Here is a 21,685-nt window from a genome sequence, read left to right on the forward strand (position 1 = left end):
CAGGGTTTGCACTGCCTTTGATGGGACACTTTCCTTCCCTCTTACCTTCACCTCTTCCCTCAGGGTTTGCACTGCCTTTGATGGGACACTTTCCTTCCCTCTCACCTTCACCTCTTCCCCCAGGGTTTGCACTGCCTTTGATGGGACACTTTCCTTGCCTCTCACCCTTCACCTCTTCTCCCAAGGTGTGAATTGCCTTTGATGGGACACTTTCCTTCCGTCTCACCCTTTACCTCTTCTTTCAAGGTTTGCGTCACGTGCCAAGGCAATCAAGAACAAGCCAGTAGTGAATGAGGTGCTTTCGGACGCAGCGCTGCTGAAGCGTTACGCCCGAGAGATAAAGGCCCTGCAGCACACCCTGGCCCTGGAAAGGAACACGGACAAGAACCAGGAGGTGGAACAGGTGTGTTTGTAATGTGTGTTCTCAGGAGTGGACAAGGGTATGTGTAGTTTCACTGTTTAAGGAAAAGAGGGATAGGCTTGGGTTTTCTAATTCCAGCATCATTCTGTAGAGTGAGTACTTGCTGTGAAGGACCCTTGTTCTAGACCATTGCCCAAGCTGTGTGGCTGGTCCCTGTGAAGTGAGGGCAGGAGTACTTTCTCTTCTCTGTCGGGGCCAGTGGGCTGAGAGGGTGTATGAATGAGAGTGAGAATGTGTGCCTTGTCTTAGCTACCTCACTTTTTTAAGAGAGACTACCTTGGTATATATGTATAGTGAGGCCAGGAGTACTTTCTCTTCTCTCTTAAGGACCAAGGGGCTGAGAGATTGTGTGAATTAGAGTGAAAATGTTGTGTGCCTTGTCTTAGCTTACCTAACATTTTAGTTAATGATGATTGGATGTTGAAAGAAATTAATAGACTAAGTGTAAGATACCATACAGAGTGACACAATGGTGTTATGGTTAGCAGACTTGTCCCACACCTGAGAAGACCAGGGTTTGAATTTATGATTATTTCCTCCAGTGCTTTAGTCCATAAAGCAGAGAATAGGGTCAAGATCTGTGTGTGTGTGTGATTCACCTATGGTCGTCTGCTGGTCACTGAGCCAGCTGTTCCCCTATGGAAAGAGCTCAGAGCTCATAGTGACCGATCTTCGGATAGGACTGAGACCAATGACACACCACACACCGAGACAGCGAGGTCACAACACCTTGGGTTACATCCCGTACCTACTTGCTGCTAGGTGAACAGGGGCTACACATTAAGAGGCTTGCTGTGCCTGGGATTCGAACCCGGGTCTTCTTGGTTGTGAGCCGAGCGTGCTAACCACTACACTATGCGGTGTGTGTGTGTGTGTGTGTGTGTGTTTGCCTAGTTATAGTTGCATGGGTGTGTTCCCCTACATTGATTCCTGTCTTTTCCTCTTTGTAGGTGCGGGAGATGTTTGAGGAACAGGCAAGGAGGAATGAGGAGCTGCAGGCCAAAGTGATGGAGCTGCAGACAAAACTTGTTGTGTCCAGTCTACCCCGAGGCTGCCCCCGGAACCCGATGGTAAGAGGGTCTGGGAGGTGGCAGGAGGGAGTGTCAGGAAAGTTGTGTATAGGTGGCAGGAGGGAATGTCAGGAAAGTTGTATACAGGTGGCACCACTATGGCTCAAATTTTTGTGGGATGGAAATGTTGATAAATGCATATAATGGTTCTATTTGTTACCATTTTCTTAAGTTATATACTGACATGATACTTGCCAATAATGTTCATCCAGTGTTTAACAAGGTAATTTTCTTTTGGTAGGAAGTGATAAGAAATTAGTTGTAGCTTTATTCTCCACTGTACACTGACTTGCTGCTGCACAGGACAAGAAGAAGAAGAAGGCCAGGCGTGAGACATGGTGCGCCCCTGCCATCCGCAACAGCCGCATGAGCCTGGGCCACCCCCTGCTGCCCACCCTGCCCTCGTGTGTAGAGGAGCACAAGTTTGTCCAGCCAAGGCTTCCACCCTGGACAGAGACGAGCATCTGTTCAGAGAGTGCCTGCTCTGACACTTCTCTGTATAATATTGAGAACTCCCTTAGCCAGGAAGGTATGCACTCTGTCTACCATTCTCCCTCTGTTGGTCTTTCTGTCTCCTTTCCTCTCCTATGTAAGTGCTGGCAAGAATTATATTTTCATCATCCCTTTCCACCGGGGACCACCAGGTGTGTGTGTGTGTGTGTGTGTCATTGTGTGGTGCTTTGTCTGGGCTGTCTTGTGTGGGATTGCCAGCATGGTATGTAGATACAGATCATGTAGACAGGAAAAGGTACAATTTGTTGAGTAGATCCATCTCTTCCCCTATCCAATCCTTCACAATGCTTTGACGTCTTCTTTACAGAATTTGGCAAGGATGACATCAGCTTTGTTCTCAATCAGGCAGAGAAGTCCAAGTTAGACAGGCAGGATTTCTTGCCACTGGATTCCCCTTACATGGTGAACACAAGCAGGAGGAAGAAAAGGAGAGTGAAATTTGATGTTGCTCCTTCACCACCCCAGGCCTCAGACATTGGCTGTCAGACAGAGGAGAGCCTGATGCCGCAGATGAGGTGTGTGTGTGTGTGTGTGTGTGTGTGTGTGTGTGTGTGTGTGTGTTATGTGCTGATGGCCCAGGTTTTTTTTTATTTCATTTTTTTATATATTTATTTATTTTTTTTTTATGTAGGAGGGGCACTGGCCAAGGGCAAAAAAAAAAAAAAAAAACTCACTAAGGGAGGTGCCAGTCTCCAAACAGTTAAAAGCTGCTGTCAAAAATTACAGGATAAGCATCTAGAAACCTGCTTCTTGGAGTTCAAGTCATAGGAATTAGGAAATACAGAAGCAGGCAGGGAGTTCCAGAGTTTACCAGGGAAAGGGATGAATGATTGAGAATACTGGTTAACTCTTGCATTAGAGAGGTGGACAGAATAGGGGTGAGAGAAAGAAGAAAGTCTGCAGTGAGACCATGGGAGGAGGGGAGGCATGCAGTTAGCAAGATCAGAAGAGCAGTTAGCATGAAAATAGCAGAAGATAGCAAGAGATGCAACTTGCGGCAATGAGAGAGAGGCTGAAGACAGTCAGTTAGAACAGAGTTGATAAGATGAAAAACTGATAAATAGATGTTGATTACCTATGGTTCAACTGGTAGAAAGATTTGAATATGAAGGATATTCCATTAAGAAAATCACATGCTCACAGAAGTGAAAGATATTCACTGCTGTCAGTTCAACCATCAGCCACTCTTCTAGTATCCATTGCTGCCAGTACAATCATTACCTTTCTTTTCAGACTGTTTGCTCAAAGTTTGCCCAGCACCCCACAAGGCACTCCACTGTCTGTCAAGTTGCCTGGCACTCCCAGCACTCCCTCCCACGTCCTGCGGGCGCGGAACCAGGAACTGCGGGATAAGCTGAGGGAGAAGGAAGACTGGCTCAGTGACTGGCAGAGGGAGATGGAGACCCTGAAGGAGTTCCACCGCCTGGAGATCAAGACCCTGGAGGAGAGTTTTGATGGGAAGGTTGCTGCCTTCACTGAGAATGTAAGGGATGCCATGGCTTTGTTGGTAGCACTGAGGGAACATTGGTATGGCCTTTGTCTGGGTGGAAAGATGGCAGCTTCATACAACTTAGAAGTCCAATGAAATGCCCAGTGTTACACAACTCCAGTGAAATGCCTGATATTACTATGTACTGTGTTAACTGCAGAACATGATTTACATGCAAGACTGCTACTTGTATTGTGTATCAGTTCAGTATACATAGTGGTGTTCTGTATATGTGGTGGTGTTAGATGAATACTTGGGGCTTGTAGGGATGACAGTCTTTGTACCTTTCTTCCTTTATATGAGGTGTCCCCCAAGTTAAGGTATATACTTCAGGATTTGATAGTTCAGGTAGTTCTAAGTAAAAAATACTCTATACACATATGCTGTGTTTTGCTTTATTTTGCAAGAAAACATGTTAGTTGTGCATTGTGGGAACTCTTGCTTGGGTGGACCTCTGCCTCCTTCCTTTCTTCCTTAGCTCGCTATATACTCGAGTGGTGCCTATTCAATAACAGGTATTAGTAGGTATACGAGTAAGAACATGCGTGCCTAACAGTGGTAATTATTTCCATCTTGACACCTCAGCACCCACGTCTTGAGGCATCAGCACAGGAAACAGAGCACCTAAAGGAGATAGCGTCACTGAGGCGATCCGTGCAGGACTACGAGCAGCTGTTGATGGACGCCAACCGGGAGCTGTCCCTCAACGTGCAGAACTCAGCAGACTTACAGAGGCAGCTAGAGACACTCAGTGAGGAGAACATCCAGCTGTCGGGGCTGCAGGAGGAGGTGGTGAAGCTGCGGGATGAGAACAAGATGCTCAAGAAGGATTTGGTGAGTCTGAAGGTTGTATTTAGAACTGCTTTGCTGTCTCACCATGACTATTTTCCAATGCCACAGAGATGATTAGCTGGGTTCCCAAGTGTTTCTCCTGTTAATATTGTTGAAATCTGTTAATCTGTCACTAGAACTATAGAAGCACCCTTAACCATTTCGCTTTGGATGCTTAAAAAAACACGCGTTTTTCATATATGGTGTAGGTCCTTGAGCAGTAACTTATCTAATTTCTAATACTGTAATTCTCTCTGTCTGTCTGTGTCTGTCTGCATCTGTCTGTCTGTCTGTCTGCATCTGTCTGTCTGTCTATCTGCATCTGTCTGTCTGTCTGTCTGCATCTCTCTCTCTCTCTCTCTCTCTCTCTCTCTCTCTCTCTCTCTCTCTCTCTCTCTCTCTCTCTCTCTCTCTCTCTCTCTCTCTCTCTCTCTCTCTCTTTACACACACACACACACACACACACACACACACACACACACACACACACACACAGGGAGCAGAGGGGAAGAGGATGATAAGAGAACAAAGAACGAACAAGGGAAGTGGGAACTGTATGCCCTCCCTTACCATCTCCTCTCCCTGGTAGAGGGGCTATAAGATGAAGAGAAGGATAGAGGTATATGGAAGATAGGGGGAAAACTATGATGTAAGGCTCTGCAATGAGATTTCCTCATTTTGGATAGAGGGTGCAGCATGGTGTAGCTCATGTGACTGGTGGGAACAGGGTGGGTGGAATAGAACCTCATTGACATATATGGAGTCTGTCATTGCTCAACAAGTCAAAACAGGATACGGGATTGCTCAAAAACAAACCAAAACAGGATATGGGACTGCACAACAACAACTAAAATAGAATGCGACCATGACACCTATGTAGGAGTCACTATATTGAAAGGATTAACAACCTGTGTAACTTTAAAGCCTTTTGATGGCAGTGGAGGTGCAGCTCAGGAGTGTTTCAGAATATGGTCTTATGAAGGTTGTATTGTGTGAGTTTAAACCTTTTTGTAATCTGTGGCCACCATTTCTCATGATAATGGGCATAATAGTGAGTGGTATGGTAAAGAGGTGTGTTTTAATGTACATGGAAGTACAAGGTTGTCATACATGTTCCCCACAACTCTGCAGGAGGTGAAGGAATGCTAAGGTGTGTTTGTTTTGTAGGGTGGAGGTGCAGGGTGTTCATATGTGTTTCCCACAACTCTGCAGGTGGTGAAGAAATGCTGAGGTGTGTTTGTAGTGTAGGGTGGAGGTGCAGGGTATTCATGTGTGTTCCCCACAATTCTGCAGGAGGTGAAGGAATGCCGCCTGAGCAAATGTGAGAATGAGAGGAATGACTTTGATATGGAGATGGAATTAGCATTGGAGAAGCAGAAGCAGAAGGAGGCGTATCTGCAGAACAATCTGGAGGTGAGTTAACCCTTTCATTGATGGATGATTTTTCCCATGATTATTTGTAAAATTATCAATCCTTATTTTTTGTAATTTTCTTAAGTTGTTCCCCAGCCTCAAAGAAACAAAATTTACTTTGTATTTTTTTTCTTTATTTCTGTTCTTGCAAACTTTTTTTCCTCACTTTTGGATGTTAGCAAGTAACCATAGCAGTGAAAGTGTTAATGTTGCAAATCACACACACATGCGCACACACACACACACACACACACACACACACACACACACACACACACACACACACACACACACACACACACACACACACACACACTTCCTTTGGTAATGAATTCCACTGATCTATCTATTTAGACAACTATTTCTACCCATCTATATAGACCACCTCTTTACTGATTAAGTCTGTTGGTGTATCCTCTTGTATCCTCTGTGCATTGGGTGTGTGTTCATGTCTCAACAGGAGGCGTGGAAGGAGATAGCAGCATATGAGAAAGGGGATGTGGAGGAGGTGAAGAAGAATTGGCAACGATTGGCTGAATTGGAGTTGATGGTGTCTACTGCCACTACAGCACAGGGGTGAGTCTTTCTTATTTAGTGTCTACCGTCATTGACTCAAAAACCAGCCTATGTATGAAAGTTGCCTTGCAGCACGACACTTCCTTTTACATCTTGTCATTTTCTGTGATATGCTTTTACACTACCACAATATTGTTACTACTGTCACTATTTTAACCTGCCTTTATTTTGCCTTGAACATGTTGTAGCAATGCTACATGACTGCAGTGTTGTGGTACCTTTCTTTTTTAAATCAATCAATCAATCAATCACTGCAGCACAACCCAGAGCAGTGACGCCCTTGACCAGCAGCTGGTGAAGGTGCAGCAGGAGGCTGACGAACTGCGGGTGGAGCTGCTGGAGGTGAGGGAAGTTTTGGTGAGAAGGAATGGCCTGGGATGGCTACAGGGAGAAAGAAAGGATGGCCTGAGATGGCTTGGGGGAGAGAAGTGATGGAGGAAAGAGATGCAGAGAAAAGGGGAAGGCTGAAGGGAGAGAAGTGATGGAGGAAAGATGGAGAGAAGAGGGGATGGCTGAGCAGAGAGAAGTGATGGAGGAAATAGATGTAGAGAAAAGAGAATGATGAGGGTGGCTGGGAATGGGGAACAGTGGGTGGAGAGAGGTGGCAGTGGAGGGCATGGCTGGAGGAGGGAAGGAATTGGGAACAGTGGGTTGAGAGATGGGCAGAGGGAGAAGGGAGGATACTGCCTAAGTCTTTATGGAGTGGTAGGTCAAAGTGAGTAATAGTGAAAGATAGATAGTGTAATTAGTGAAAGGAAGCTTTGATTTATTTTTTACTATATATGTAGATGATGCATTCATCATTTTGTGATTGGTGTTGTCCTGATCTATTGAATGAATGTTTTAGTTTTGTAATAGAACTTTTCTTTACCTGTTTTGTGCACAAGCTGGGGACCTTTTGGGAAATTGAATTTCAGGGAGAAGCAGATATGAACTGTTTGCAGTAGATCAGTTGACACACAAGTGTTGTGCTGTGTGTGTGCTGGCTGGTGTCATTCTTCACTGTGTAGGCATGAAGAGGCTGCTGAGAGGAATGAAATGACAACAAAGATCCATGATGTCTGAATAGCATGTTGTGCTGTAGGAAATGAGGTACTAGGATATTTCTAATACCAATTGTAACCAGATTGGAAAACTAGAAGCAGGCAAATCCAGTCTAGTATGATGACCTGACCTGACCCCATAATTTTACAGGTATCCCAGCAGATGGAGCAGGTGAAGAAGGAGAATGATGAGCTGAGGCAGGAGGTGAAGGATCTCCAGGAACACCTGAGTGAAGTGCTGTCCAGACAAGGCTCTGACAGAATACTCTCACTGAAGGAGGAGGTGAGGAATGTGTGGTGGCACCTTCCCTTTTTCCACTCGAGGAATGTGTGGCTGGAGCATTGAAGTGGACAAGTGCATGTCTATTGTATAAAGAAAAAAAGAAGATAGATATGAGTGCTCTAATTACATAGGCATAAGTCTATTGAGTGCTGTAGGCAAGATGTATGGTAAGACATCAATAAAGAGAATAAGAGAAGGTACAGATGAAGTAATGTGGTGTACAAGGCGGCTTCAGGAGAGGAAGGTGCTGTGAAGATCAGGTGTTTGCTGCAAAACATATTTATGGGAAGTGTTCAGCAAAAGGGGAAGAATTATTCTGGACTTTTATGGATTTAGAGAAGGCATATGATAATTGATAGGGAAGGAATACTGGGTGTATAGAGTAGGTAGTAGTTGTTAAAAGGGATGAGAAGTTTTTGGGAACAGTAGAGCAAGTGTAAGGGTAAGAAAACACCAAGGGAATGGTAAGACAACGAGGTGCAGCAGGGAGGCAGGTGGTGGGATGCATTGTATGGTGCTGAGTAGCAGATAAGAAGATATTGAATGTTAAAGCTATGGGACATCTCAGGAGTGTGTGTGGAATAACCTGGATAGACAGTCAGAAATGAGGGAGTGTAAATTTTCCATAGGTGGAGAACTTAAAGAAGAGACTGGAGGAGGCAGAGAAGATACAGCAGCATAAAGTTGAAGGAGAGGAAGAGATGCGTCTTTCTCCTCCCATTGAAGTTATGTCTGACAGAAGAGGAGGAGAGGAGGGGAGCACAATGGTCTCCCAGGACTTCTCACGTGCCCTCTCAGAAACCATACAGGCACTGGAGGAATCCATCTGTGTTGCCACTCCAGGCAGGCACTCCTTTGGGACTTGGCTTGACAATCTGTCTCCCAGGGACCTTGAAGCAGCCAGGGTGAGTCTTGGGTTTGTCTGACAGTAATGCACAGGTGTAGGAATTGATTGGCTCTAGTTTGTGGAGGGGGAACATTTGAGTGGTCCATGTGCTGTGTCTTGAATTGTTAAGTTGCTTAGTTTAGAGAAGGATGGTTTGGAATGGGAATCTTTTTGATTTCCAACACTCCTTCATTTTGGTATTGGTCATCTTTTTTCAATCCAGCACATTTGTTTTGCCTCTGCATCTTTCTCATGATCATGCTGTCAATAGAACCTCTTGGGCTACTGCTTATTTTGTTTGTGCAAAAAAGATTAAAGCTGTGTGGCATGATGCCAGGATGATCAAACATGGAAGTAGGATGTGGTATATCTTTATAAATATTAAACACAGCCACTTTCTGATGAACCTTCCCCTGCATAGCCTCTGGTGGAGACTCTGAAGGCAGGACTCTCAGCGCTGCAGGAACACATGCAGGTGATGGAGCAGCAGCAGCAGGAGACAGCCTATGCCACAGACCACTGCCTGCAGGTACTGGCACGGTTATCTTCACCTTTACCAACATTGCCATCACACCACCACCATTCCAGTACATTGTCACCCTCATTACCATCAGCTGTGTAAGCATCAGTATTTTGTGTGAACCAGGAATCAAGCAAAGAGTAGTGCATGATGCAAAGATGACAGCAGATGACAGATGGGGTAGCAAGTTGAGAGTAAATTTTCAGGTAGACAAGAAAGTGTTTGGACATGTAGAGAGAATGATGAGATTTGCCTCCATCAAGATTAACATCAGTATCACCAACTATCACAGTATAGACATGAATAATTTATTAATTTTATTTATTTATCTATGTAGACAAATGAAGATTCTACTAATTTATTCTTTTCCAGATTGCTGCTGAGATGGAAAAAGAGCTCAACACATGGAAGATTCAGGAGTCCTTCATAGGAGACTATGTCCTTCATGCCATATCTTCAAGGCAACCAAAACAGAGCAGCACACATGCCTGCCCTTCTCCACCCCATGGGAAATCTGAGGAGGCTGTACACAAGGCTGTGGAGGAGGCATGCTCTCAGCTCAAGGCAGAATATGAAGCCAAGCTTACCGCCTTTGAAAATCGAGGTCGATTTAACAGCAAGAGTGAAAGTCTCTACTTCTCATTTTCCCTTGAGAATGACACTCCATCAGGTGTGCCAGGACAGAGTGAGCGGCGTGAGGACACCATGCTGGATGCGTCCTTCTTCAGCCTTGGCTCTCACTTCAACAACACAGAGGTGAAGGAGCTGAAAGGACAGCTGGAGCTCCTTACACAGGAAAATAGTGAACTTCTGAATCTAGTGAAAGCACTACAGGATGCTGGTAATGCAACTCCTCTTGCTGCTGCTGCAGTGGAGGGAAAGACCAGGACTCCTCCAGACACTTGCATATCAGAACCTGTGTGTCCTGAGGGGAAGTGTGCCTTGGATGGTGTGTCATGGGAACAAGAAGTAGAAAGTGCAAATCCATCATCTGAGCCACCTTCAGCAACTCCTCAGTCCTTGGCAGATGAATTGCGACAGGCTGGAATGAACTTGACAATGCTGAATGAAACCTTTGAGACCTCAGTGGTGGTGCCTGCGAGTGTTACCAATCCCAACTCAGACACACTGGAGCTCAGACAGCAGCTGTGTGTGCTGGAGCAGGAGAAGGTTCAGCTGCAGGATAAAGTTTGCAGTTTACAAGATACCTTAAGGCAGATGAAGGAAAAGAAAAGTTCTATCATTGAAAAATCAGCAGAGGAGGAAACTGTTTATATTGACCAATTGGAGAGTGAGGTGCAGAGGCTAAAGGAAGAGTGCCTTACCCAGACCACCCATATAAAGACACTTCAGGATGAAATGAACTCCAGGAACTCTGTTAACAAAATAGAAATCCAGGATTCAACAGCCACCATCATAGAGGAAGAAAAAATGAAATCAGAATGGAAGGTGTATGAACTGGAAGAAAAACTTGGATACCAAAATTTTGCTGAGAAGGAGAAGCAGGAAGAAGTCAACCATTTGAGAGATCAGATCAAGAAGCTGGAGGAGGAAAAACTGAGCATGGAGACAAAGTTGTTGACGCTTGAGGAGAAATTAAGTTGCATGAGCCTGATAGAAGAAGAATTGCACAGCCTTCAGTGGCAGGTCACCACTCTGAAGGAGGAGAAGTCAGTTCTGGAGAAGGAACTCATTTTCATGCAGGATGAGGTTGAGAAATTGACAGAACAGAATGAACAGCTATCTTACAAGACTGAGTGTAAGGCCCAAGTGGAGGCTGATGGAGCCAAGGAGAGCAATGCAGGCCCAACATCAGACCATGCTGACACTGAGATTGAGAATGCAAGTGTCCTGCAGCAAAAGACCAAGGAATTAGAGGAAGCAAAGGAGGAAATTGAAGTACTCAAACAGGAAGTAGAGAAGATGCACAGAGTGTCAGAAGAAAGCTGTGCGGACGTGAAGAATGAAGACAATGCAAAGGAAGTGGAAGAGAAAATTATGGAATTACAAGAATCCAAGGAGAAGATTGAGTATCTGAAAGAGGAAATAGAGAAAGTCTCTGCAAAATGCCAAAATGAATTGGCTGAAAAGGAGAATGAACTGGAGATGATGATAACAAACTTCATGGAGAAGGAAGAAGCTTTCGAGAACACAGAGAAGCAGCTAAAGAGAGCCAATATAGATTTGAAGGATTCTCTAGCCAACAAAGATTTAGAGCTTCAGAATATTAGGAATAAACATGAGGAAGAATATGTTAAAGTTACTGCTGAGCTGGAGGAGATGAAAAAAACCTTAATTAAGAAAGATCTGGAGCTTCAGAGAGTCAATTCACAGCTGGATCAAATGAAGGCAGAGGCAGACCACATGCCAGATAACAAAGTAATGTCTGAGCTTGAGGAAAATCTGCAGACACTCAAGCAAGAGTATGTTGACCTTCAAGCCCAGAGTGAAGAAAAGTTAGTGAAGGCTCAGGCAAGTGTGAGAAAGTTTGAGGAGAAATATAATAGCTGTCTTCAGGACTACATTGCCGCATCACAAGCCTGTGAGGAGAACAGATTGATGCTCATCAAGTCTGAGGAGGAAAAGGAGATCTTGAAGGAGAAACTTGATAGTGAGGTAAAAAGATATGAAGAAGAAAAAGGGGCTCTACAGTTGAAATATGAAAATGAACGGCACAAATCTGAGTTGGAGAAAGAAAACCATGAAAGCAAGGTGAAGAAATATGAAGAGGAAAAGGAAAATCTATGGCTCAAGTATGGAAATGAACTACAGAGATCTGAGTTAGAGAAGGAAAAGCATGAAAGTGAGGTGAAGAAATATGAAGAAGAAAGAGAAAACCTGCGACTCAGGTATGAAAATGAACTACAACAGTCAGAGGAGGAGAAAGAAAACCTGACTGTCAAATACAAGTGTGAGATACAGAAACATGTGGAGCAGAAAGAAAACTTGAAACTGAAATATGAGAGTGAGATAGCGAGTGCCACTGCTGCCGGAGAGTCACGGTCAAGGGAAGCTTTGGGTTTCTCCGTCCAGAGTACCATGGAGCAGAAACTTGATGAGATGGAGACACTGAAGGATAGTCTGGAAGAGAAGGTGAAGGAGTGTGACTGCCTGAAGGACACTGTGGACAACCTGAAGGTGGTACTGGGCAAGAAGCAAGAGGAGCTGCTTAAGTTGACAGCAGAGCATCAGGAGGAGGTGGCGTTCTATGTGGACAACCTCAGTGAGAAGGAGAAAGTGGCAAAGGATCTTGAAAATGAGACAAGGAGGAGAAGTGAGGAGGTGGCCAGCCTGACCTCTGCCCTCACTGCCAAGGATCACCGCCTCCACAGACTAGAAAAAGACTTGGCCAACACGCAGAAGGAACTGGAAGATAAAGAAACTGAGCTACATGATGGCATGGATCGTTTGAGGAAAGACTATGAAGAGGTGTGTGCTGAGAAGAGTAGGATGAGTGAAGACATGAGGAGCCTGGAGGAAGCCAAGGAGACCATCACTTATAAATGCTCCAGTCTCAGGGCACAGTTGGACAACCTTGAGGAGGACTTCTTGCAAATTAAAGAGGAACTTGAGGCTGGGAAGAAAGAAATCCAGTTAAAGCAGGAAGTTATTTGCTCTCTTGAAGCTGCACAGGAGAGACTAAAGGAGGAGTTGGACAGTGTTAGGACAAAGGAGACTGAACTTCTAGACCAGCAGGTGACCAGTTCACACAAGATTGAAAAGCTTCTTGAGGAGATTGAAAAGTACAAGTGTGAGATGTTTGAGAAGGAGAATCAGATAGTTGCCATAAGTGAAGACTTAGCAAGCAAAACAGGAAGTTCAGAGAGACTAGCAAAAGACCTGCAGGAGCTTCATGAACAGCTTGAAGACAAGTGTAGGGAGCAAGAAGAGGCAGAGAGGAGATGTGAAGTGCTGGAAGAGAAGCTGGAGAGGTCCATGGCTGAGGCAGACAAGATGCAGGGGCAGATTATGCAACTGTCTGCAGCAAAGGATAAGATTTTGATCCTTGAGGAGAAATGCAAAGACTTAGAGAAGATGTGTGAGTCCAGAAAGGCTCTTGAGAGACAACAGAGGCACCAGCCAGAAGACCTAGAGACAGATATGATGGAAAATAAAGACTGCAAAAAGATGATCCATAGAGAAACTCCTGGTGATGCTAGCACCATGAAGGACAGCAGTGGACATGCCAAGGCACCAGCTTGTGAGGACTGTATCCACTATAAGTCCTTGGTGGAAAGATTGAATAGATTTGTGGAGGAGAAGGAGACAGAGCATGAGAGGAAGATGGCTGAAGTAGCAATACAGCATAACAAATCTGTCAATGTCCCCTCCTTCGACACACCTGCAAACACCTCAACTCAGGGAACCAGGAGGAGTAGGGTGGCACTGATGGAGCAGAAGAATGACAGGCTTTCATTCCAGCTGGTGCAGTGTTATGAAAAAGTTAAGAGACTAGAGGAGACGCTCGAGAACATGCGGCGGGCAAATGGAGTGATCTCGCAGGATGTGGAAGTGCAAAAAGAACTGAGCTGGATGTGGGAGAAGATGCAGGAGGCTGAGAAGAAGCTGAAGCTCCTTAATGAGAACTATGACCTCCTTGAAATGGAAAATGAGGAGCTGAGGAAGTCCCTGGAGCAGCAGGATAGAGAAAAGAAAATGGAGGCAACAGAAAATGTGGTATTGGAGATGCAGGAGAGATGCAGTGCTGTAGAAAACAAATATATGTTGCTACAGGAAGAGTACAAGGCTCTACTGGAGAAGTTCAAATCTGGTGGAAGTGATATTAGCTCGAAGGAACATTATGACTCCCTGAAGAATAATCATGACTCGTTGAAAGATGAACTCCACTCACTCCAGAAAAAATACAGTGCACTACGTGAGAACTACACCATGCTGCAAGAAACCTACGACACACTACAGGAGACCCACAGGATGCTGCAAGAGATCCACAGTTCGGTGCAGGCTGCCCACAACACGCTGCAGGAAACACACAACACCTTGCAGGACAAATACAACACTGCAAGTGACAGATTTGAGGCACTACAAGAAAAATTTAACAGCCTCCTCAAAGCACACAACAGCTCCAGGGATTCATCACATGACAACACCTTGGGCACCATGCAGCAGGAGCCTCAGTGTGATGCAGTTGCTGGAAGGCCTCCCATGGGTGTGGTAGCAGCAGTGAGTCCTCACAGCGAGGCTGGTGACCTCAGGGAGCGTCTGGCTGCTGCAGAGCGGGAGAATGATGAACTCAAGTTCCGCCTTATGGCCAATGATGCCCCTTCTAGGAAGAAGGTGCAGTTGCTGATGGAGGAGCTGAGGATTGCTGAGAGAAAGATCTCCCACCTGAAGGGGGAACTGCGGAGACAACAGGAAGCTGGCTGTGGGGACTCCACCATATATGAACTGACTGGCCGGTCCACGCAGCAGCAGGAGGAGGGCAAGGCTAAGTCAGAACCTGACTACTCATCTGGCAGCAGCATTGTGAACCAGGTGGTGGTGATGGAGCTGCAGAACAAGCTGTACCACATAGAGAAAGACAAGAAGAAGCTGGAGAGTGAGCAGAAGGTGGTGCAGCAGCATGTGGACCACTACCTGGCCAAGGCAAGGGAGTGGAAGGTGAAGGCCACCAAGGAGGAGCAGGCCGCACAGAAGGCCAGGAAGGAGCGGGATGAAATGTATGATGAACTGAAGAAATACCTGGCCAAAGTGGAGGAGCTCAGCAGCAAACTTGAGAGGCAGCAGTTTGAGCTGGGCCATCAGAGGGAGTTGATTCAGAAGATGGAGAAGCAGCCGTCCTCTGCCACCTCTGCCACTCCCAGCTGTGTTCAGGCAAGCTACACCTTGCATTTCTTGTCTTATTACTCTTAAACTTTTCCTTCATAATATAATTCTCTCATGGCACTTGATGTGGGGAAACTGCACTGACATATTTTGCAAGAGTTAACCAGTGTTCTCAATTATTCATCCCTTTTTCTAGTAAACTCTGGAACTCTCTGCCTGCTTCTGTATTTCTCCTTCCTGTGACTTAACTCTTTCAAGAATGAGGTTTCAAGACACTTGTCCTCCAATTTTGGATAATCCTCTCTGATCTCTTTATAGGGACTGGCACCTCAGTGGGCCTCTTTTCTCCCTTGGCCAGTGCCTCTCTTTCATGGGGAAAAAAAAAAAAAAAGACACCATGCCTAGGGTGTGGGTAGACTGTGCTGCTGTTTGTTGGTTCTCTCTTGGCAAACTTCAGTGATGACTGTTGCATACAACACAAACAGGCCAGCATGTAGTGCACAATGACATACAGATGTACAGTTCTTTAAGCTTGTCACTTGACCTAGAGTTGTGTATCCTGTCATGCTACCCTGACCCCCTCACTGATCCCACAGGTACCTTGGGCAACACCTGCATCCAGAGAATCCAGGGGAGCACCAGTAACACCTGCACTAGCAACCATAGCTGGAGAAATAGGGAAAGGGATGATGGCAACACAAGCTGCAGGGGAAGGACCAGGAACAGGAACTGAAGGAAATATATCAGCAGCACAAGGTGGAGCAGACGCAGCAAAGGATAAGGATAAACAGAGGCAGGATGAGAGGCCGGCCACCCGCCTGTTGGGGCTACACAATGCCCCGCTGCCCTACCACACCCGCATTGAGAAGCTCCCCTTCATGAAAGATGTCCAGACCAAAGAAACAAGAGATGAGGTACCCATGTGGAAGTCCCGGAAAGAGAATGAGGACATCAGCAAGTATAGACTCCCACCAGAGGAGAGGAGGAAGCCTAGTGAAGACTGCAAGACTCAGTAATGAAGTCTTGTCCTTCATCTTCCTGGACATACCTTATCATCACCCCCTCACTGGCCATCTTGTGTGGTGGTGACCTCAGCAGTTCCTTGTGACATGATGGTGTCATGTACTCCCTCCAGGCTGTGATGGCATCCCTGTCTCACCACTGTGGTGTGGGATGATGGACACTGGCTTGCCTCACTGATGGAGCTCAGTCACTCCTGAAGGAACTTTGACTATTACTTGAGTGTCACAGGAGTGGTCTGGTCTGCTTTTCCCACCTGCCTGTCTGTTTCCAGGTTTTTAGGAAGTTTGCAGAAAAGTATTTTGTTTTGTTGGATACTGCAATTTAAACACCTTGTGTTTTTATTATTTTTATATACTTTTGATTTATATTTTATTGTAATAGAAATTCCTTCTTGCCTATCACTGTCCCCAGGTTTTGTATTTTACATTGTATTTTTAATTTTTATATATATTTTTAATTTATATTTTATTGTGATAGAAATTTATTCTTGCCTGTCACTGTCCCCAAGTTTTGTATGATTTTACAGACAAGTGTATTTTGTGTATGTATGATGCTGCAATGTTTGTTTTTTATTTTTATTTATTTATTTATTTTTTTTTCCAGCCAAGGTGAGTGTGTGTGTGTGTGTGTGTGTGTGTGTGGAATCTCAGAAATTAGGATAACTAAGGTGTTATGGCATGCCTTAATACGAGGCGCTTAGAATTAAAGGTGATGTGTAGTGTTTTTAATGTTTCATTTTATTAGGATAACTATTAAGGTGTGTCATGCCCTAATACTTGGCACTTAGAATTAAAGGTGACATGTAGTGTTTTTAATGTTTAATTTTGTGATTAAAAACTGGAAACTTCATCATTCATTATTACTTTGAGGTGCAACTACGACCTGGCTGTGTTTAGCTGTCCAAGAGGTGACGTGTGCAGGAGTGTGTGCTGTGGCAGTTGGGGCTACTGGCTTGCACAATAAAACCAGCGTTGCAAACAGACGTTGTGCTGATTTTTGTGGGAAGATGAACTGCATCCATAAACTGGACTCTTGAGCTAATGCCAAAACATCCAACCAAAACCAAAACAAACTGAACCCCGACAAATGACTGAATTAATACAAACTGCACTGTACATATCTTGATAGTACCAGGAATACTTAGTGGAACCAGACTAACTTGGTACTTGGGGTGTTGGCTGTACCTCTCTGCAGTTGCCATCTCAACCTTGGAGTGATCTGACTAGACCATGGCCAGCGGGGTGTGCTCTGGGGGGTTTACATGTCAAGGACACTGGGACAGCAGCACCGCAATGCCTATACGAGTTGTCAAGTGTACCGGAAGATATGAGTGGTGGCGCGTAGCAAGGGACCAACGTGCTGCATAAAAAAAAGGGTTAAAGTTCAGCAATACAAATTACTGTAACTCCTCTAAGTTTTGAGATACTGCCTTCATTTATGTATCAGAATGAAGCTTGAAATGCATTATTTCAGATTTTTAAAATGCTCTAGTAATTTTAGTAAAATTATGTATGTTTCTATTAAAGTATAAATAAACAAATTTAAATTGTCAATGTATTTATTGGCTATTACTGAACTTTGACATTTTCTGGCACAATATTGGTTCAAATATGGTGGTACATGTTAATATCAATAATAATAATAATAATAATAATAATAATAATAATAATAATAATAATAATAATGGTGTAAAAACATGATTAATGATAACATTATTATTATTATCATCATCATCATCCCTCATACACCCTTGCAGTGTGTGATGTCATGCTCCTGCCAATGTCTTACCCACCCTTGCTACGGGATATTGGACCCTTCTCCCTCGACCCCTAAAACTGGCTCACTTACCCACTCACTGATATGGGATATTGTACCCTTCTCTCTCGACCCCTGCCTAGGTCAGCAGCTGTGCCTGTCTGGAAGGCTGAAAATAGAAGTTTTTGTAGAGACTATCAACCATACTTCCAAGAATCTTACATTCAATCCCAGTGCAGAGGACAGGTTAAACTAGTGTTATATGCAATAAAACACTTCTCACGGTGGGTGGTGCGTTGGACCTTTGTTACGCGCCACCACTCATATACAGTGTTGTTGTTCCATCATCAAATTGAAAGCCATTCAGGAAAACAAAAAACATGCAATCGTATCTAACAACTTATAATTTTGGAATAATTAAGGCAAAGAATGACAGCATGAGAGAGAGAGAGAGAGAGAGGTATTCATATGCCTGTCAACTGTAAATGTGACAGCAATGTGGGACAGGAACAGCCAACACCCTGAGTATCAAATCAGTCGGGTTCCACTATAGTGATTTCCTGTGCTAAATAATCAAGACAGCAGCACACAATGCACCTGAAAGTGTACTGTGTCATGTAGGGATGACAGCTGACAGCAGGAGCATGGTGATGAAGGTGCAGCAGGGTGATGCACCAGGGGGTGCCAGGCCAGGGCAGGGTGCAGTAGGGTTTTTTTTTTTTTTTTTTTTTTATGTAAGAAGGACACTGGCCAAGGGCAACAAAAATCAATAAAAAAAATGCCCACTGAAATGCCAGTCCCGTAAAAGGGTCAAGGCAGTGGTCAAAAATTGGTGGATAAGTGTCTTGAAACCTCCCTCTTGAAGGAATTCAAGTCATAGGAAGGTGGAAATACAGAAGCAGGCAGGGAGTTCCAGAGTTTACCAGAGAAAGGGATGAATGATTGAGAATACTGGTTAACTCTTGCGTTAGAGAGGTGGACAGAATAGGGGTGAGAGAAAGAGGAAAGTCTTGTGCAGCGAGGCCGCGGAAGGAGGGGAGGCATGCAGTTAGCAAGATCAGAAGAGCAGTTAGCATGAAAATAGCAGTAGAAAACAGCTAGATATGCAACATTGCAGCGGTGAGAGAGAGGCTGAAGACAGTCAGTTAGAGGGGAGGAGTTGATGAGACGAAAAGCTTTTGATTCCACCCTGTCTAGAAGAGCAGTATGAGTGGAACCCCCCCAGACATGTGAAGCATACTCCATACATGGACGGATAAGGCCCTTGTACAGAGTTAGCAACTGGGAGGGTGAGAAAAACTGGTGGAGACGTCTCAGAACACCTAACTTCATAGAAGCTGTTTTAGCTAGAGATGAGATGTGAAGTTTCCAGTTCAGATTATAAGTAAAGGACAGGCCGAGGATGTTCAGTGTAGAAGAGGGGGACAGTTGAGTGTCATTGAAGAAGAGGGGATAATTGTCTGGAAGGTTGTGTCGAGTTGATAGATGGAGGAATTGAGTTTTTGAGGCATTGAACAATACCAAGTTTACTCTGCCCCAATCAGAAATTTTAGAAAGATCAGAAGTCAGGCGTTCTGTGGCTTCCCTGCATGCTATGTTTACCTCCTGAAGGATTGGACGTCTATGAAAAGACGTGGAAAAGTGCTGGGTGGTATCATCAGCGTAGGAGTGGATAGGACAAGAAGTTTGGTTTAGAAGATCATTAATGAATAATAAGAAGAGAGTTGGTGACAGGACAGAACCCTGAGAAACACCACTGTTAATAGATTTAGGAGAAGAACAGTGACTGTCTACCACAGCAGCAATAGAACAGTCAGAAAGGAAACTTGAGATGAAGTTACAGAGAGAAGGATAGAAACCGTAGGAGGGTAGTTTGGAAATCAAAGGTTTGTGCCAGACTCTATCAAAAGCTTTTGATATGTCCAAGGCAACAGCAAAAGTTTCACCAAAATCTCTAAAAGAGGATGACCAAGACTCAGTAAGGAAAGCCAGAAGATCACCAGTAGAGCGGCCTTGACGGAACCCATACTGGTGATCAGATAGAAGGTTGTGAAGTGATAGATGTTTAAGAATCTTCCTGTTGAGGATAGACTCAAAAACTTTAGATAGGCAGGAAATTAAAGCAATAGGACGGTAGTTTGAGGGATTAGAACGGTCACCCTTTTTAGGAACAGGTTGAATGTAGGCAAACTTCCAGCAAGAAGGAAAGGTAGATGTTGACAGACAGAGCTGAAAGAGTTTGACTAGGCAAGGTGCAAGCACGGAGGCACAGTTTCGGAGAACAATAGGAGGGACCCCATCAGGTCCATAAGCCTTCTGAGGGTTTAGGCCAGCGAGGGCATGGAAAACATCATTGCGAAGAATTTTAATACGTGGCATGAAGTAGTCAGAGGATGGAGGAGAGGGAGGAACAAGCCCAGAATCGTCCAAGGTAGAGTTTTTAGCAAAGGTTTGAGCAAAGAGTTCAGCTTTAGAAGTAGATGTGATAGCAGTGGTGCCATCTGGTTGAAGTAGAGGAGGGAAAGAAGAAGAAGCAAAGTTATTGGAGATATTTTTGGCTAGATGCCAGAAATCACGAGGGGAGTTAGATCTTGAAAGGTTTTGACATTTTCTGTTAATGAAGGAGTTTTTGGCTAGTTGGAGAACAGACTTGGCATGGTTCCGGGCAGAAATATAAAGTGCATGAGATTCTGGTGATGGAAGGCTTAAGTACCTTTTGTGGGCCACCTCTCTATCATGTATAGCACGAGAACAAGCTGTGTTAAACCAAGGTTTAGAAGGTTTAGGACGAGAAAAAGAGTGAGGAATGTACGCCTCCATGCCAGACACTATCACCTCTGTTATGCGCTCAGCACACAAAGACGGGTCTCTGACACGGAAGCAGTAGTCATTCCAAGGAAAATCAGCAAAATACCTCCTCAGGTCCCCCCAACTAGCAGAGGCAAAACACCAGAGGCACCTTCGCTTAGGGGGATCCTGAGGAGGGATTGGAGTGATAGGACAAGATAAAGATATGAGATTGTGATCGGAGGAGCCCAACGGAGAAGAAAGGGTGACAGCATAAGCAGAAGGATTAGACGTCAGGAAAAGGTCAAGAATGTTGGGCGTATCTCCAAGACGGTCAGGAATGCGAGTAGGGTGTTGCACCAATTGCTCTAGGTCATGGAGGATAGCAAAGTTGTAGGCTAGTTCACCAGGATGGTCAGTGAAGGGAGAGGAAAGCCAAAGCTGGTGGTGAACATTGAAATCTCCAAGAATGGAGATCTCTGCAAAAGGGAAGAAGGTCAGAATGTGCTCCACTTTGGAAGTTAAGTAGTCAAAGAATTTCTTATAGTCAGAGGAGTTAGGAGAGAGGTATACAGCACAGATAAATTTAGTATGAGAGTGACTCTGTAGTCGTAGCCAGATGGTGGAAAACTCGGAAGATTCAAGAGCGTGGGCACGAGAGCAGGTTAAGTCATTGCGCACATAAACGCAGCATCCAGCTTTGGATCGAAAATGAGGATAGAGAAAGTAGGAGGGAACAGAAAAGGGGCTACTGTCAGTCACCTCAGACACCTGAGTTTCAGTGAGGAAAAGAAGATGAGGTTTAGAAGAGGAGAGGTGGTGTTTTACAGACTGAAAATTAGATCTTAGACCGCGAATGTTGTAGAAGTTAATGAAGAAAAAGTTGAGGGGGGTGTCAAGACACTTACGGTCGTCAACAGAAAGGCAGTCTGACCTGGGGACATTTATGGTCTCCTCCCCAGATGGGGACTCCGAGGCTGGTGTAGGAGTCGCCATGATGATTTTAAAATTTTTGGGTGTTATTAGGTGCTTGTAGTTTTGTGAGGAGGAAGAGAGTTGTCTTTAGAGGGCAGGCTGTGACTGCCCCCTTGTGTTGTGAGACACAAAGGGAAACGTTCAGTGAGGTCACAGCTGGGTTTAATGATAAGTTCACAGCACCCCCTGAACAGTGCTTTAGACCTCACTGGGAGTAATTATCGTTTTGGCAGGTGTCTACTGCCTCCTCCTAGAAAGGAGGGGAGGTTATAAGAGTATGGCTATGGTGACGTGTAGCAACGACAGCCTGCCACAC

At 44.8% G+C, this 21,685-nt stretch overlaps 1 protein-coding gene across 1 annotated transcript in view; it reads left to right on the plus strand.

Annotated features, from left to right (window-relative positions):
* The window catches only part of LOC135115406 (centromere-associated protein E-like), a 28,228-nt gene extending 11,527 nt beyond the window's left edge, over positions 1-16,701 (plus strand). The window contains 14 exon segments of the mRNA XM_064032163.1: positions 247-403; positions 1,372-1,491; positions 1,795-2,020; positions 2,312-2,519; positions 3,238-3,487; positions 4,079-4,327; positions 5,618-5,737; positions 6,198-6,313; positions 6,571-6,655; positions 7,508-7,639; positions 8,269-8,544; positions 8,947-9,054; positions 9,418-14,877; positions 15,426-16,701. Of these exon segments, the coding sequence (XP_063888233.1) occupies positions 247-403; positions 1,372-1,491; positions 1,795-2,020; positions 2,312-2,519; positions 3,238-3,487; positions 4,079-4,327; positions 5,618-5,737; positions 6,198-6,313; positions 6,571-6,655; positions 7,508-7,639; positions 8,269-8,544; positions 8,947-9,054; positions 9,418-14,877; positions 15,426-15,845 (7,927 nt within the window). The 3' untranslated portion in view covers positions 15,846-16,701.
* The last annotated feature ends 4,984 nt before the right edge of the window (positions 16,702-21,685 follow it).

Source organism: Scylla paramamosain, chromosome 29 (assembly GCF_035594125.1).
Source record: "Scylla paramamosain isolate STU-SP2022 chromosome 29, ASM3559412v1, whole genome shotgun sequence".
Taxonomy (NCBI): Eukaryota; Metazoa; Arthropoda; class Malacostraca; order Decapoda; family Portunidae; genus Scylla; species Scylla paramamosain.